Here is a 17,611-nt window from a genome sequence, read left to right as displayed (position 1 = left end):
AATACTAAAATTTAAAGTAATGGGAAACGATTATCAATAACTAAATAAGGTCATTGAAGGTTCTGAAAATAATAATAATAATAATAATAATAATAATAATAATAATAATAATAATAATAATAATAATAATAATAAATACTAATAATAATTGATGACAACAAATAATAATAATAATAAAAAAAAATAATAATAATAATTATAATAATAATGGTGGTAGTAGTAGTAGTAGTTAGAAGTAGTAGAAGAAGTAGTAGTAGTAGTAGTAGTATATTATAGCATATCAAGGACATGGACTCCCCCTCGTTGTAAGGACCCACGGTCGTTAGTAGTTAGTAGTAGCAGCAGCAGTAGTAGTAGTAGTTGTAGTAGTAGTGGTAATAGCAATTGTTGTTGTTGTTGTTGTTGTTGTTGTTGTTGTTGCTGTTGTTGTAATGTAATAATAATAATAATAATAATAATAGTAATAATAATAATGATAATGATAATAATAATAATAATAATAATAATAATGATAATAATAATAATAATAATAATAATAATAATAATAATTATTATTATTATTATTATTATTATTATTATTATTATTATTATTATTATTGTTATTATTATTATTATTATTATTATTATTATAGTAATTACAACGATGATAATAATTACAATAATAACAATAAAACATTAATGGAAATAAAGCATAAACTTGTGTCATGAATAAAGCTTTAGAGAGGACAGCAAAGGAAGAACGAAAAGAAAGAAATAAAAAATCAGATTTAGGGAGCACGTGATAGAAATGAATGGTAAAGACAAGGTCGGGAGGTTAGCATAAATCAGCTGGGGAAAGGGAGAAGAGAGAGGGGAAGGATTGGAATTTGTATTAACCGTATTCTAGCACCTCCTCCTCCTCCTCCTCCTCCTCCTCCTCCTCCTCCTCCTCCTCCTCCAACTGAAGACAAAATTTTATTCTTTTCACGTGTGCGTTCTGTATGCTATTGACACATTAATTCATAATAGCTGAGCGTCCTTAAATATTCCAGATTGTAGAGTTGACTTTCGTTTTGTGTGTGTGTGTGTGTGTGTCAGTGTGTGACATTATGCTTGTGCCGAGACAGTTGTTGAATGTCACGTCACGTCGTGGAGAAATGCATTAAGGTTGAAAATCATTTCATATTATTCTTTATGTAGTTGTTGTTGCTATTTATTATTATTATTATTATCATCGTTATTATTATTTTTATTATTATTATTATTATTATTATCATCATCATCATCATCACCATCATCATCATCATCATTAGTAACATCATTATCATCATCTTTAGTAACATCATTATCATCATCATTATCATTATCATCATTTTCATCATCACTATCATCATCATTATCTTCATCATCGTCATCATCATTATCATCACCATCATTATCATCATTATCATCAATTTTTACAATTTCATCGTTAATATTTTTATAATGAAAAAAAAAATCATTATTATTTCTACTGTCACGACTGGTGCTATCGCTTTCACTTTTCAGTGTCCACCAAGGCATCTAATCCATTGTTATTAAAATTGAGGTGAAATTACAGAATCCAGCTAGCCTTTATTTCACGAAGGAAGGATCTTTTTTTTTTTTTCTTGGCAATAGCATTTTCCGCGATTTGATTTAATCACGTCCTTGGTAGCAAATAGAAGTGGAATGACAAGCTGCTTATTTGTTCGCTAATATTTACGGGCAGCATAACATGAGGTACATTTTTCAATTAATATTTTACCCATCTATAAAAATGCCACGTCCACAAATACACAGAAATATCTATCATTTAAAACCTTTCATATTCAAACAGCACCTCGTATTAATTACATGTATTTTGACACACATGAATAAATAACAAAAAAAAAAGTCACGTGCATATAAATGGAAATTCTTAGTATTAACATGACAATCATTGGGAATTGCGAAATAAATCATTCCTTGTAAGGGTCAGATTAATCAGCATGAATAATTTGTATCATCACTTGTCCAGAGGTTTATCGCGGTCAGTCTCTGCTAAAGATTTTGCTTTATTGAGTAGTCGCTGCACTGAGAGAGAGAGAGAGAGAGAGAGAGAGAGAGAGAGAGAGAGAGAGAGAGAGAGAGAGAGAGAGAGAGAGAGAGAGAGAGAGAGAGAGAGAGAATTTGTGTGTGTGTGTGTGTGTGTGTGTGTGTGTGTGTGTGTGTGTGTGTAGCAGCAACAGCAGCGGGGCATAACAAGAAATAGTACAGGATATTGTTTCGACACTGCGGGAAGGCGGAGATATCACGAAAGTCACCAAGAGGAGTAAAGGAGAGATGGAAGGGATAGTGTGTGTGTGTGTGTGTGTGTGTGTGTGTGTGTGTGTGTGTGTGTGTGTGTGTGTGTGTGTGTGTGTGTGTGTGATTTTTATCTTCTTTTTCCTCCTCCTCCTCCTCGTCCTCCTCCTCTACCACTTCCAATTTACCATTTTTCTCATTTACCGTCTCACCATCAAGAATAAACTTAGTAGAAGACGAAAAATAAGACTAAAAATAATTAATCCTCCCTCCTCCTCCTCCTCCTCCTCCTCCTTCTCCTCCTCCTCCTCCTCCTCCTCCTCCTCCTCCTCCTCCTCCTCCTCCTCCTCCTCCTCCTCCTCCTCCTCCTCCTCCTCCTCCTCCTCCTCCTCCTCCTCCTCCTCCTCTTCCTCCTCCTCCTCCTCCTCCTCCTCCTCCTCCTCCTCCTCCTCCTCCTCCTCCTCATCTCTCCCTCTTCTTTCTTCTCTTCACTGCAGCTTACCTCCGTTCACCTCGCATATCAAGGACATGGACTCTCCCTCGTTGTAAGGACCCACAGTCGTCCACACGGGCTGGCCAGTGTCCGTAGAGAGGATGGCGGGCGTGTGGGGCGGGACTGTGAGAGAAAGAGACGAGTTGGTTAGGTGATACTTAGGTTGAAAAAGAGGAAGACAGAAAGGCAGATAAACATTGATGATATTTACCTGCATGATATAGTAGAACGCTGGAGACTAGGTGAGAGAGAGAGAGAGAGAGAGAGAGAGAGAGAGAGAGAGAGAGAGAGAGAGAGAGAGAGAGAGAGAGAGAGAGAGAGAGAGAGAGAGAGAGAGAGAGAGAGAGAGAGAGAGAGAGAGAGAGAGAGTACATTAGTTTACATGGTAAACTAGATAATTGAAAATTTAGATAGAGTCAGGGACCTTTAAAGAAAAAAAAATCTTTTATATAATGAAGAAGAAAAGTGATCATTTAGGGGAGAAACAAGGAGAGAGATAATGTCAGTACATAAATTACAATGAAAAGTGTAAGTTTAAGAGATAGTAATGAAAAGACCAATGTATTTTTTCGTTCCATAAGGTTGAGAGATATAAACTTGAGAGAAACATATTGATATTACATTTGCATACATTACGAGTATATTTGCTGACATGAAAAAGAAGGAAACTCAATGGTATGAGAGAGAGAGAGAGAGAGAGAGAGAGAGAGAGAGAGAGAGAGAGAGAGAGAGAGAGAGAGAGAGAGAGAGAGAGAGAGAGAGAGAGAGAGAGAGAGATAAAAGTTTACGTTTGTAATGAAAAAGAGAGAAAAGAAAAGAAAGTTCAAATTAAAAGAATGACATGTAGAAGGATGAACACTTTTAATATGAAACTGCACTTAGTTGACTTTAGTAAACAGATAATGGAAGCAGAGTATGAAGAGGAAAACACATTTATTAGCTTGACTGCAACGCAAAGTGGTTATTGACGTGAGATGATAAATTTATCTCAAAGTTAATTGTTCCTGAGCATGAATAAATAGCGGAGTAAAACATTTATCGTTTTTTTATTTCGTTATTGATGTTATACTTATCATTGTTTTTATACTTATTTGTGTTATATTATTCGTAATATTACTTTTATTTATTTACCTCTTATAAATTTTACTGCTACTACTACTACTACAACTACTACTACTACTACTACTACTACAACTACAACTACAACTACAACTACTGCTACTACTACTACTACTACTACTACTACTTCCACTATCACTTAAACTATCACCATTACTTGAATCCCCGCGCCACGATTCCACCAATCCTCTAATTACTGGCCGATTATGATGATCATTACTGCTTGTCTTGCCGTTGTCATGACAAAGGCTCTTAATTAGCTTATAAATAGTTTCAGTTATTGTTTTCATCTCGTTTCAAAGATGGCAAAGGATGGCGGCGCTAATTAGTGTACCCGCATGAGAGGAACTTCGAGGCAGAATGAAGATAAATAAAAAAAATCAGCATGAAGTGGTGAAGGAAGCAGCAAGAAGCCATCAGGCATACATGTGGCAGTCCCTACATAAAACATACCTGCCTATTTCTACTTAATAACACCCTCATCCAGAGGGACAGCTGTTTCAAATTAGGCAGTGGCTCAGTGCATCCGGAAACAGATTAGAATCTTATCTCTGTCGATCTACACGTTATTTAACCAGAATTTTAAACTAATTATTATCCTTATTACACATGTTGGAGGAGGGGTATGGGGAGACATTAGAGGCGAGCGAAGAAATCTAATCTTTCTGCCCTACGGATCTCATTAAAGTAATTCCTGCTACCGTTTGCAGCGTGCAGTGGCGACAAGCCGCTGAGTCTTTGGGGTGCCTCCACGACTTTCATACTTCCTCCGCTATGCATTACATGCGCACAAGGAAGGTATATGAGACATCTAATGCGTTAACCTGGTATTAATTAGATCTTGTTGAAGACTTTCGTAAAATATTTCACTCGTGGTTTTGATAATTTATTTATTTCATGTGAATGTTTTAATAATTTTTATTTTATTTTATATACAGTTTCATTGTTTCTGTATTTTTCTTCCATTCATTTTTTCTTTCTTTCTCTCTATGTTTCATTTTCTTTTCTTATTTTCCTTTCTTTATTTTTCTTTTATATTGTTTTACTAACTAACGAAAGAAAAAACGGACGAACGCAGTTAGTGTGCGTGCTTGTTTGTCAGGTCGTTCAAACACACACACACACACACACACACACACACACACACACACACACACACACACACACACACACACACACACACACACACACAAGCCAAAGTGAAACGTTTATACCGCTGCCACCACCACCACCACCTCTACTTCCAACGTTTACTCATCTCCCTTCCCCATTTCCTGTCCTCCTCTGTGCGTCGTTCCCCCGTGGCTTGTCATCTCCGTTATCTCCCGGCCGTTAGCAGGAGTCATAAGAACTAGACACTCATTGTGGCGAGGAGCAAGACGACCTCTTAATGCCACAAGGGCGGAATTAGGAGTGTGTCTCTACATGAAGCGACACAGGAGAGAGGGAGGGAGGGAGGGCGGGAGGGAGAGAGGGAAGAGAGTGAGAATTAGAAGGAAGCAGTAAGAGCAGAAATCGTTGAAAGCTTCAATCTAGAAGAGATGGAAAAGGAAGAAGGTAGAAAAAGATAAAATAATGGTGTTTTATTAAGTATGCTATAAGTGGAAGGGGAGTAGAATGAGAGGGGAATACGAAGTGGGAGAAGTGAGAAGCAAGAAGAAGAATTGTGGAGGAGAAGGAGGAGGAGGAGTTGTAAAAGATTAAAGAAGGAAGGAAAATGGAAATGGTGCAGAAGAAAAGGCTTAGGGTCTTAAGTAAATAGACTACAAGATAGAAAGGAGAGGAGGGAGAGGGTATTCGAGAGAGCAAGAAAGAAGGAAGAAATGGAAGGAGTCGTGGAGGTGAACGTGAAGGATTTCGGAGGAAACGGGAGATAAAGGAAAGAAAAAAATGTTAAAAACATCAGCACCATTAAGAAAATACGCTTCGAAGTACGAAAAAAAGTGAGAGGAAATAAAAAAAAGAAAAGAAGAACAGAAGGAAAAATAGGAAAGAAGTAGGAAATTCTGATGTTTTAGCTAAATACGCTACAAGCCAGGAAGAAGTGATAGGGATAAGATGAAGACAGGGGAGAAGGAAGGAAGAAAGGAAGGGATGGAAGGAAAGAAGGGGAAAAAGAAAAGAAAGATGAAAGAAAAGGAAGGAAAGAAAGTAGAGAAAGGCAGGAAGGAAGGAAATAAGGAAGGAAGGAAAGAAAGGAAACAAAAATGAAACAGAAAAAAACCTAACGACCACCAAAGTAAATACAGTGATCTTTAGCAATCCCTCATCGCCCTCATGATCTTTCTCGTCTCGTGGCTGTGCTAAACTCTGATCTATTACTCAGAGTCTCAGGGTGGGGCCGTGACTAGGAGTAACTGTGCTCAGTCTTCCCCTTGTTTCCTGCAGATACTCATTTATCGGCTGGCCACTAGGGGGAGGAGGGGATATGGAACGAGCAGTATTGTGTGACCGACTCTGAGAAATAGCAGGAGGAGCAGGAAGGTTTTGTCGATGGAGCTATTGTACTGATTGGGAGAAGAAAGAATGGAGGGTAGGAGGAGGAAGCTATGGTGAAAAAAGGAAGTGGAGGGAGGTATGGGAGAGAATGGGAAGGGATTGGTCCATCAGATCTTCCTGTCCAATATTACTGGTGTCAAGATTGTGTTTCTGTTATTTCGGTCCGTTTGTCTGGATGTCTGTTGGTTGATTGAATGTCTGGTCGGATTGCTGTCTGTCTCAGTGTCTGGTTATTTGGGTGGATTGGCTAATTGTTGTCTGGCTGTCTTCTTAGTCTGTATGTTGGATTCTCTCTCTCTCTCTCTCTCTCTCTCTCTCTCTCTCTCTCTCTCTCTCTCTCTCTCTCTCTCTCTCTCTCTCTCTCTCTCTCTCTCTCATTCTCTTCAACGACAGTCCTTTTATTTATGAATTCCAAACATAGAATATTTCTTTTTCAATAAAATATTTCTTAGATTCAATAAAACCAACGTAACACACACACACACACACACACACACACACACACACACACACACACACACACACACACACACACACACACACACACACAATGACTCCCCTCCCTCTAGACGTTCTAAGACGAATAGTATTAGTAATAAAACTCAAATATAGTTTCATATTCCTCATGCGTAGCTCTTTCTTCACCCACCACTTCATAGCGTTCCTGTCATATATGGCATGTCTCTACCCTTATTTTTCTATGCCACGTATTCCAACCCTCTTACTAACTCACTTCCGTATTCACCACCTGTCGTCTCGTCTCTGTCTCCCTTTCCTCAACTCTAAAGACGTAGTGAGGTGCATCAGTAGACAGTTGACATAAATTATTTAAGTGAGATCTTTATACAAAGGATCTGAGCCCGGAAAGGGAAGGATGATGTTTGCATTGATCTTATTTTGAAGACGAGAACGACACTAGAAATGAGAGGCGGAAGAGGGGTGATAAAGGGAAAAAGGGAGACGTAGGGGAGATATGTGGGGAGAAGGAAAGGAAAGAGGAAGTGTTTCTGTGAATAAGGGAAGAGGAGGGAGTGGAGAGGGAGGGTTTAAGAAGGGTTTAAGGAAGCTGTAGAAAGGTTATGTAGGTTGGAGGGTGGAGTGAAGAGCGGAAACTTTTTTGAAAAGGTTTAGGGTAAGCGAAAATGGAGGAACAATGTAGATGGGACAGGATGAAAATGGGGGGAGGAAGGAGAAAAGGAAAGAAAGAGAAATATAGAGGAGAAGAAGGATATGGTAGTCTTGAGTGGGGAACGACTCAGGAAAAGAAGAAAACGAGGAGACAAAAAATAAAAGAGAATATTGTAGAGATGAGCTGGAGAGAGAGAGAGAGAGAGAGAGAGAGAGAGAGAGAGAGAGAGAGAGAGAGAGAGAGAGAGAGAGAGAGAGAGAGAGAGAGAGAGAGAGAGAGAGAGAGTGCGCTTTCACTGTTATAATGATGTCAAATCTGTCATGTTGGTGGGCACCTGATGCTTACTATGCAGAAAACTAATTGAATTTCACACTTTTAAAAACAGTATAAACATATTCATCGTTTCCAGCACTTTAAATGAAAAAAAAAACGGGATATCATAATTTCAATCATAATTATTCGCGTCAGTAAAGAGGTAACATCCTGCTAATGATACTGGTATAGGAATTTCTCCACGACTATGAAAAAAGTTATTACTCCTCTTATTGCACGTCAAAACGGTAATTGGGTTATTTTATAGCTATTACGGGTATGCCTTTAATAGTAGTAATATTAGTAGTAGTAGGAGTAATAGTAGTGGTGGTAGTGGTGGTGGTGGTAGTAATGGTGGTGGTGGTGGTGGTGGTGGTGGTAGTGGTGGTGGCAGTAATGCTGATGGTTTTCGTGGTGATGGTGGTGGTGGTGGTGATGGTGGTGGAGATGGTAGTAGTGGTGATAGTAGTAGTAGTAGTAGTAGTAGTAGTAGTAGTAGCAGTAGTAGTAGTAGTAGTGGTGGTGGTGGTGATGGTGGTGGTGGTGGTAGTAGTAGTAGTAGTAGTAGTAGTAGTAGTAGTAGTAGTAGTTGTAGTAGAAGTAGTAGTAGCAGCAGCAGCAGCAGCAGCAGCAGCAGCAGCAGCAGTAGTAGTAGTAGTAGTAGTAGTAGTAGTAGTAGTAGTAGTAGTAGTAGTAAAAGCAGTTGTGATGGCAATCCTATCCTTCTTTCCATAAAAAAATGAAAAAAAAAAAAATCATAATAGAGGAAACAATGCCTTTCTTTTTCTTTTTTTTTTTTAGTTCCCTCTTTCTGTTTTTCTTTATTTTTCTTTTCTTTTCTCTCCGCAACTTACCGACGACGGTGAGGTTGGTACGCGCGTTCCTCGTGGGGCTTTTCTTGAAGTCGACGCGGCACCGGTACAGTCCTTCGTCGTCGGCTTTCACACTGTCGATCACGAGCTCCGCCGGGCTGGCTTGCAGGTCGAAGTGCGCGCGTCCGCCTAACGACTTTTTGTCCGCCCAGTCCCTCACTTGGTTCATTTTGCTCTTGCGGGAGTCGTAGCTGTAAGGAGAGAGAAGTAAGGTGTTAGGTGTTTAGTAGTAGTAGTAGTAATAGTAGTAGTAATAGTAGTAGTAGTAATAATAGTTGTAGTAGTAGTAATAGTAATAGTAGTAGTAGTAGTAGTAGTAGTAGTAGTAGTAGTAGTAGCTGTAATGTACTTAAGTTCCTGTAATAGTTTACTTATTTTATAAAGCTACATACGTGAGGTTATTAGTATGCATAAGGAATAAGGTTAATGAATTTGCCTGCTTGAGGGTATTTTTTTGATGTGCGTCTATGTTTACGATATCCGGTGATGAGACTGTGGTGGTAGTGGCGGTGGCGGTGGCGGAGGTGGTTGTGGTTGTGATGGTGGCGGAAGAGGAGAGAGTGTGGGAGGAGGGGGTGCGTGGTATGGCCTGAGGTGGTGCGGTGGCTGATTTGATTAATGAGAATGGATGTAAACCTCTTTGCATGCTTGATGTGACAGCTTCAGACATCGAATAAGTGTGAGTCAGCATTAATATTTCAGGACTTTTCTGAGTAAGTGTGGCGTGTTGCATTGGTGTGTTAAGTGTTGTGTTTCATTATACCATGTTTGCATTTTCTATTTGTCCTGCCAGATATATCAGATGAATTTAGACTCAGTACTCTAAATGAAGGTCATAGACAAGAAGTTGTTACATAATATTTGTATCCGTATTGATATGCTCTACACCTCAAAATGAAAAAAAGGTCTAGAGATTATCCGGCATTCTTGATACGTATAAGTATAGGTTTCTGCTAATAATTAATAAAAATTGAGGGATGAACTTTGTGAGCTGATGTTTCTTTGTACGTATGACACTTACGTACAAAAAGAAAAATATACCTAAAAAAAAAATAGATAAATTGATGTACTGCAAAGAATCGATCAGTAATCCAAGGAGGATTTTCGCTCGTTTAAAAGAAAATACAAAATTAGTAAAAGATAAAAAAAAAATGCGGTAAGAACAATCAGTAAGGAAGTAAAACAAGGGAGGACGAAAAGAAAAAAAAAAAAAAAAAAAGGAAACAGTACAATACGAAGAATTAGCAAGGAATTAAAACTAGGACTGTCTGAAAGAGTTGCAAATGGACTGTGGGTATACCTGTAGATGGGCGCTCCGACGCCGTCCTTGTACCACAGCACCAGCACCACGCGGTCCGTCGGGTCTGCGGTGTGCACGTCGCAGGGCAGCTCGGCGCGGCCCCCTTCCTCACGTGTATCATGAACAGTGGCCCGGCTGTGGGAGAGATGGTGGAATTAGTGTGGAGAATCATGCTATTATTATTATTATTATTATTATTATTATTATTATTATTATTATTATTATTATTATCAGTAGTAGTAGTAGTAGTAGTAGTAGTAGTAGTAATAGTAGTAATACTAGTAGTAGTAGTAGTAGTAGTAGTAGTAGTAGTTGTAGTTGTTGTTGTTGTTGTTGTTGTTGTTGTTGTTGTTGTTGTTGTTGTTGTTGTTGTAATGATCCTACAAATGTAATGAAATAGTGGTGATAGTTTTTTTCTTAATTAGCAACACTTCTAATTGCTTGTATTGCATACTGTTTGTAGTAGTAGTTGTAATGGTCCTAGGAATGTAATGATATAGTAGTAATAGGTTTCTTCTTAATTTCCAACACTTCTAATTGCTTGTATTGCTTACTGTTTCTCAAGTCTGAACCTGCTGCCTCCCAATTGCGTCTAATGATGATATGTATTGCTAAGGTATTGTAATTACTCTTTATGGAGGCGCTCTAATTACGTGCATTACGCCGTTTAATCATCCTCATGACGTGCACGACCATTAGCTGTAACATAGTACTCAACCCTGAGCCTTCATTTTATCATCTGCCTCATACAAGGTTCGAACGCTCATCTGTGTGTGTGAGGACAACTACTGGTCATGCATTCTTCTTTTAATTGTGGTGATGCTTATTTTTCACTGCTACATTTTTTTTTTTTTTATTCAAGGGGAAAAGTGGTATATGGGTGATATTGTTTTGTTGTTTCTATCTTTTATTTTCATCATAGCCACACATAACGTGATGTTTAAAGATAATTATAGTTATATATAATATAATATATTATATTATAGTTCTGAATGTGTGTATGTGTGTGTGTGTGTGTGTGTGTGTGTGTGTGTGTCTAAGTTTTAGGAATCAACCTTAACCTAATCGGAATACTCTTAATGAAGATTATTCTGCAAATTTTGTAAAAAAAAAAATAAATAAAAAATAAATTTATACCTCGCACTAACTGCTGCTGACCCTGTACTTTTGTTCTGCGTCTCAGAATCCCTTACAATATAACTAACCACCCTCATGTAGTACATCCGCATGAGCTCATGGTTTTATATATAGTGCAAAAGTAACTCAGAAACGTTAACGAGAAATTTAAACTTATATTAATACATTTCCGTAAACTAATATCATGACTCATAAAAGGTAATTAATATTTCAGTTTTAATGATAATGACGAGGCCTTGAGTGGCAGGAGACTCTGCTCGTGACGTGACAGAGCAGCGCCTCGCAGATATGAAGTGGAAGGAATGTTGTTGTCAAGCATAATTCAACAATGATAATGTAATGCGTGTAAGGATTAATACTGAATGGCGCAATTGTGGTGATACATGTAACACACCATATTTTATTCAGAATACAAATTCATCCCGACGGCATACAATCTGTGAAATATGTATTTTATTTTGTTATACACACAGGGGAAGGTAAATGTCACCAGGTGAGGAATTCTGCACTCTCGCCTGCCTGTTTTCTTTATATAGATTTTTTTTACTTCCGATTTGGTCCATACCTGTGCTATTTTTATGCTGGAATTATATATATATATATATATATATATATATATATATATATATATATATATATATATATATATATATATATATATATATATATATATATATATATATATATTTTTTTTTTTTTTATGTTTTGTATCTTTAATATAATCCATTACTAAAGTTTGCACTCTCATTAGGTTCAGCAAATGAAAAATAACAATTTTCTTTGTATTAAATTTTTAATGAACAGGATAAATAAACTGTTAGATTTCAATGCTTCACCTTTGAAAAGAAGTGTCATTGGTTGTATACGTTGTACTCAATAACATCATGTATAAAACGTTACTATGTATATCTGATTACTTATATTGAATATTCACTACAAGCTAGAAATGATCCAGGAATTATGTGACTTTTAGGAGACCCTGATGGGATGTAGTATCTCCTCAGATTGAATTAATGTACACGCAGCAAAGAAATACGTGAGTTAGTAATACCGTGAACTCCCGATGTGATTACCAATTATATATATATATATATATATATATATATATATATATATATATATATATATATATATATATATATATATATATATATATATATATATATATATATATATGCAAGCAAGGCGTCATTACTTAAATTCTCTCTGCCTTCATATCACATTAATTACTTTCCGTCTATTCTTCCTCGCTAATTCTCCGCACTTATTGAATGTCATTGATTAATGCTAGCGTCAAAGTGGTCTCCACAACAAAAGGAAGTGTCCATGGGTGGAGAGAGAGAGAGAGAGAGAGAGAGAGAGAGAGAGAGAGAGAGAGAGAGAGAGAGAGAGAGAGAGAGAGAGAGAGAGAGAGAGAGAGAGAGAGAGAGAGAGAGAGAGAGAGAGAGAGAGAGAGAGAGAGAGAGAGAGTGTTTGCTGCTTTTGCTTTGTTTTGACACGATGACAATATCCTCTCGTGAGTTATTGTATTGTAGTCCTTTATGCGCTGTGTTGTCATGATCAGAAGTAGTGAAGATGCTCCATAAGTTCTCATCTACTACTGCACATGGCTCGTGTACAAGTAGATGTTGTGTTTTAGAATTGTATTTAAGGAGGGATCTTCATGAGTTGTTGTTCCTCCTCGTGTTAAGAGAATAGCTAAGGTCCGGTGTGTGTATCTCAGAGTATTGTGTTGGTGATGCTTGAGTCGTGTAAAAGGGTAATTAGCGATCGCATATGGAACACCGACGGATAAACACACAGCTAACTTTGGTAGATAGATATAAATATTGTTGTAGGTGTTTTCTCGACTCGGTGGATATACTGTTGTTTTTGTTGTTGTTATTGTTGTTTGGAATGTACCTGTGAGATCTATATCAGCCACGTGTCTTCCTACGATGGAATGTTAGACGTGAGGAAATTGGCTTTTTATATACTTTTCTTTCCTCTACTGTTTTTGTCAGCATTTTGAGAATGTTCCCAACCGATCTGTGTCAGCCACGTGTGGTCTCGTCATTATGCTAGATTTGGGGGGTTCAGTTCTTCCCCCCACCCCCATATCTCTCTCTCTCTCTCTCTCTCTCTCTCTCTCTCTCTCTCTCTCTCTCTCTCTCTCTCTCTCTCTCTCTCTCTCTCTCTCTCTCTCTCTCTCTCTCTCTCTCTCTCTCTCTCTCTCTCTCTCTCTCTCTCTCTCTCTCTCTCTCTCTCTCTCTCTCTCTCTCTCTCTCTCTCTATATATATATATATATATATATATATATATATATATATATATATATATATATATATATATATCATACTGCCTCTGATTTAAAAGAAAGAATAAAAAGTCGATACGTGGACTTCTTTCGTACTCTTCTGTATCTTCCTGTAATGTTTCTTTTTTTTTTTGGGGGGGGGGGCTTCGTACTTAAAAGGAAAAGATTTCCTTGTCTTTTATCTCTCCTGGAAACTATTTTTTCTCTATATTTTTTTTTATTTCTTTTCAGGTTTTCAAATATTTCGTCCTTCATTTCTAGGTTGCTTCTGATACTTTTTATCTATTTTTTACTTTTTTAGCATCGTCCTTTGGAAGGAAAATATGATCTACCTACTTACCGACAGCTCCATTTTTTCATCATGTCTTTGATCTCTGCTGAAAAAAAATAGAAATGACATTGATTTCTGGATGAATTTTTTGATAGCCATTTTATTGCATTTTATCTTTCTTGACTCGATATTTCCTCGTCTGCTGGCTCGTGTATGAGCTGCCTTGGCTGTAGTGTGCTCGGAGGAGGTGGAAGGGAATTGCAGGTAATATCAGCAGGAGTGAAGATGTTCCATAAGTCCCGAAATATTATTGCACAGCTGGCATGCCTCGTGTACAGGTAGATGTTATGTTTTATTATTATATTCAAGGAGGGATTTTCATGAGTTGTTGTTTAAGAGAATAGCCAAGGATCCGTTTTGTGTATTTCATACTGCTGTGTTGGTGGTACTGAGTTGTGTTAAAGGATAATTATTATTTTTTGGTCAATTATGTATATATGTGATTGGATCTTAGATAAAAAAAAAACTACCTACTTATTTTTTCTCTCCTTTTTTTTTTTTTTTTTTGTGTGTGTGTGATTTCAGTACACCAGGATAGTAAAAGAAAATAGATTAATAAGTAAAATTTGAAATCAATAATTGAAGGTTCTGTAACATGAGTGCGTAATAAAAAGTTTCTTGACAAAGTTGCACGCTTTCTTTGAAATGGAAAACATTATAAATACTCGGAATTGTTGCATTTTTGCCATATCAATCGTTTCACTGCTAGACAACATTTTTTCACACAATCATCTATAACTTTAAGGCATTTTTTTTTTTCTAGTTTCTTAAAAAGTTCTGTAAGAGACAAAATAAACTTATTCTCTATTTTCTGTGTGTCCGTGCAAACAATATTTCACTGGCCTCCGAATGTTTACGGAAAATGACCTCATCAGTAAAAGGGATTATTTTTCTTGTACAATGGAAATCCTAGAGGTCCCTCTCATTTTCACATCTCGTCTTCTGTTATCAAAACTACTCTAAGCATTTCATATAGCGTTGTCCCTTCGTGTTTCCGCCAATCGGGTGTAATTCCCATTTTCCGCCACTTGGAGAATAACACGAAGGCAGCAAGCATGGCGCACATTTGGCTCCATTCCACAAGCCATTCCGAAAGACGTGACAACAGAAAACGAGACGAAAGGATGATTTTCAGTAATTAAAAAAAAAAGGTGAAGTAGCCCACTAATCCCTTTGCGTTGTAACATTCGTTCTCTCTCTCTCTCTCTCTCTCTCTCTCTCTCTCTCTCTCTCTCTCTCTCTCTCTCTCTCTCTCTCTCTCTCTCTCTCTCTCTCTTCCTTCTACTCAACACAACTTCACCCTCGTTCTCCGCCACCTCTTCACCCTCTCTCCTACAGATGGAGGTAACGCGTCCACGCCAGCTCTTCCCATCTCATCTATATAGACCTTCCACTCCACTCTAATTCCCCCATCCACGCCGCTTCCCCGCCCCGCCAGCGCCTGCCAATCCCAGAGGCGATCATTGTCAACACACACAGTAAGACTGAACGCTGAATTTTGTGAAGGTATAAAGAAAAAAATGACGTAACTGAATGGAAATGGATTGTAGGGTTATGCGAGAGAGGGAGAGAGAGAGAGAGAGAGAGAGAGAGAGAGAGAGAGAGAGAGAGAGAGAGAGAGAGAGAGAGAGAGAGAGAGAGAGAGATTATAGAGTAGGCTTGGTGAGGGAATGGGTTCAGAAACTGAGTTAAAAGGTATAAAACATTTTCGTTGAACGTGTGATAAATCTTTGGCCATCTTTCTCTGATTGTTGGGCAGAAAACAAAGCTAGGGAACAAAAAGGATGGAAAAAGGGGCATGTTTTACTTTTGTTCTTTTTGAAGTGTTGGTGTTCTTGTTTCACTGGAGGTGTGAGGCAAAAAAGCCGAACGTAGTGACGGTGATTGTTGTAGAATGTTTGCGCGCTGTTACGTGTATAAAAGGAAGGGATATTTTATGGCGTTAAAAGAATATTGTGTGTGTGTGTCTCTCTCTCTCTCTCTCTCTCTCTCTCTCTCTCTCTCTCTCTCTCTCTCTCTCTCTCTCTCTCTCTCTCTCTCGACAATCACCCACAAACGTTTACTGATTAATCTAAAATCTCATGGTACCCAAGGCTGCGTGTGTGAAGTGCTTCATATAGGGTATCGAAACGGGAAAGTAAAGTATATAATGAATGATAACCAGCTTAAAAGTGTAGATAGCGAAGTTGATTTAGTACTAACAACATCGAGGAACCTAAAACCTAGCCAGCAATGTTCAAAATTCGTAAAGAAAGTGAACAAAATAATTGGCTGAATTGGTAGATCATTTGAATATAAATCTAAAGATGCTCACTTCATATATCTCTTTGGTCAATCCCCTTTCGGAATATTGCGTTCAAGCATGGTGCCCCCATTATCAATAGGACATAGATAAATTAGAACGAGTTCAACGTAGAGTAATAAAATTGATACACAGCCAAAGAGACAAATCATACGAAGAACAACTTAGGTAATTAAATATATTTCCATTAACACAAGGAAGACTAAGAGGTGACTTAATACTGGTGTTTAAAATCATTAAAGGCATTGATAACATGGACTGCAGTATGTATTTCAAGATAGATTTTTTTTTATTACACGCGAGAAAATGGTTGCAAAATTGTTGGGAAATCATTTAGTTTTCATGAATGATTTCTTTTTCATTGAAGTGTGATAGACTGGAACACTGCAAAGACTTAAACGCCGTCTTGATAAATATTTTACTTCAAATCCACTGTTATCAGCGTTTGTTAGAGATCCTTCTTGCCTCCAGGAATGGGGCACCATATTTAATCTTTTCATTCTTTCCTATAGAATATATTTCGTGTATTTTTTACTTCTCTAAACCCATAAGACATTTATTTCCTACCTGTTTCCTGTACAGCTTATGCCGGAGTAGAGGGTGGGGAGAGATCCTTCTGCTTTACTGTCCTTTCCTTCTACACTCACCATAGTCATGTATATATATATATATATATATATATATATAGAGAGAGAGAGAGAGAGAGAGAGAGAGAGAGAGAGAGAGAGAGAGAGAGAGAGAGAGAGAGAGAGAGAGAGAGAGAGAGAGAGAGAGAGAGAGAGATTCAACATTTTATCTCTCGTCCTTTCTATCTCTCGAAATACCTAATGACTTCTATCCTAAAATTTGGAAAGAGATTACGGAAGCCTGTATTTCCTGAAGATTTGTAGCTGATGATAACAATTAATAATTGTGTTTATCATGAGTAGGTTGATGATGGTGATGATGGTAATAATAGATATTAATAATAATAACAATAATAATAATAATGATAATAATAATAATAATAATAATATTGTTATTATTATTATTATTATTATTATTATTATTATTATTATTATTATTATCATCATCATTATTAACAGTAACAACAATAATTACTTGAACAGTTTTTTTATTCACGTATTTCATTCCATTCATTACTCAACTTTCCTGGGAGTCACGATTACGGTTTTTCATGAAGTATGGTGTTCTTCTGTACATTGACAAGCTTCTTTTATACCTAAGAAAAAGATTACATAGACATCAAATTTTAAAGTGAAAATTAAACAAGGTAGGTTGGAAACATTTAGTCATGGAGAAACTTGTGGCTGCAAGATCTGATCCACCATCTCCCAGCAACAATTAGTCTCATATTCCACACTGCAGGATGGCACACGGTATTCCTCCGCGCGTCACGGTAAATACAAGTTTGAAGATTGGAGTTGATGACATCCCCTGCCGTCACGATATCTTGAGCCTTTCTCCAGGGGCGCCTTCGTGCTGATTACCGTCATTATCCTGTGTAAACAAATACTACACGCCTGGAAATAGCAGC

General features: G+C 37.5%; 1 protein-coding gene across 1 annotated transcript in view; it reads right to left on the bottom strand.

The window, feature by feature from the left end:
* Positions 1-17,611, bottom strand: part of LOC135104525 (synaptogenesis protein syg-2-like) — a 48,101-nt gene that overhangs the window by 27,615 nt on the left and 2,875 nt on the right. Inside the window, exons 2-4 of the mRNA XM_064012098.1 lie at positions 10,008-10,164; positions 8,690-8,898; positions 2,786-2,899 (exon numbers count right to left, since the gene is read on the bottom strand). Of these exons, the coding sequence (XP_063868168.1) occupies positions 2,786-2,899; positions 8,690-8,898; positions 10,008-10,164 (480 nt within the window). The remainder of the gene's footprint in view (positions 1-2,785; positions 2,900-8,689; positions 8,899-10,007; positions 10,165-17,611) is intronic.

Source organism: Scylla paramamosain, chromosome 10, assembly GCF_035594125.1.
Source record: "Scylla paramamosain isolate STU-SP2022 chromosome 10, ASM3559412v1, whole genome shotgun sequence".
NCBI classification, from domain to species: domain Eukaryota; kingdom Metazoa; phylum Arthropoda; class Malacostraca; order Decapoda; family Portunidae; genus Scylla; species Scylla paramamosain.
The sequence above is the reverse complement of the archived record's forward strand: the minus strand, read 5'-3'. Positions and strand labels throughout refer to the sequence as shown.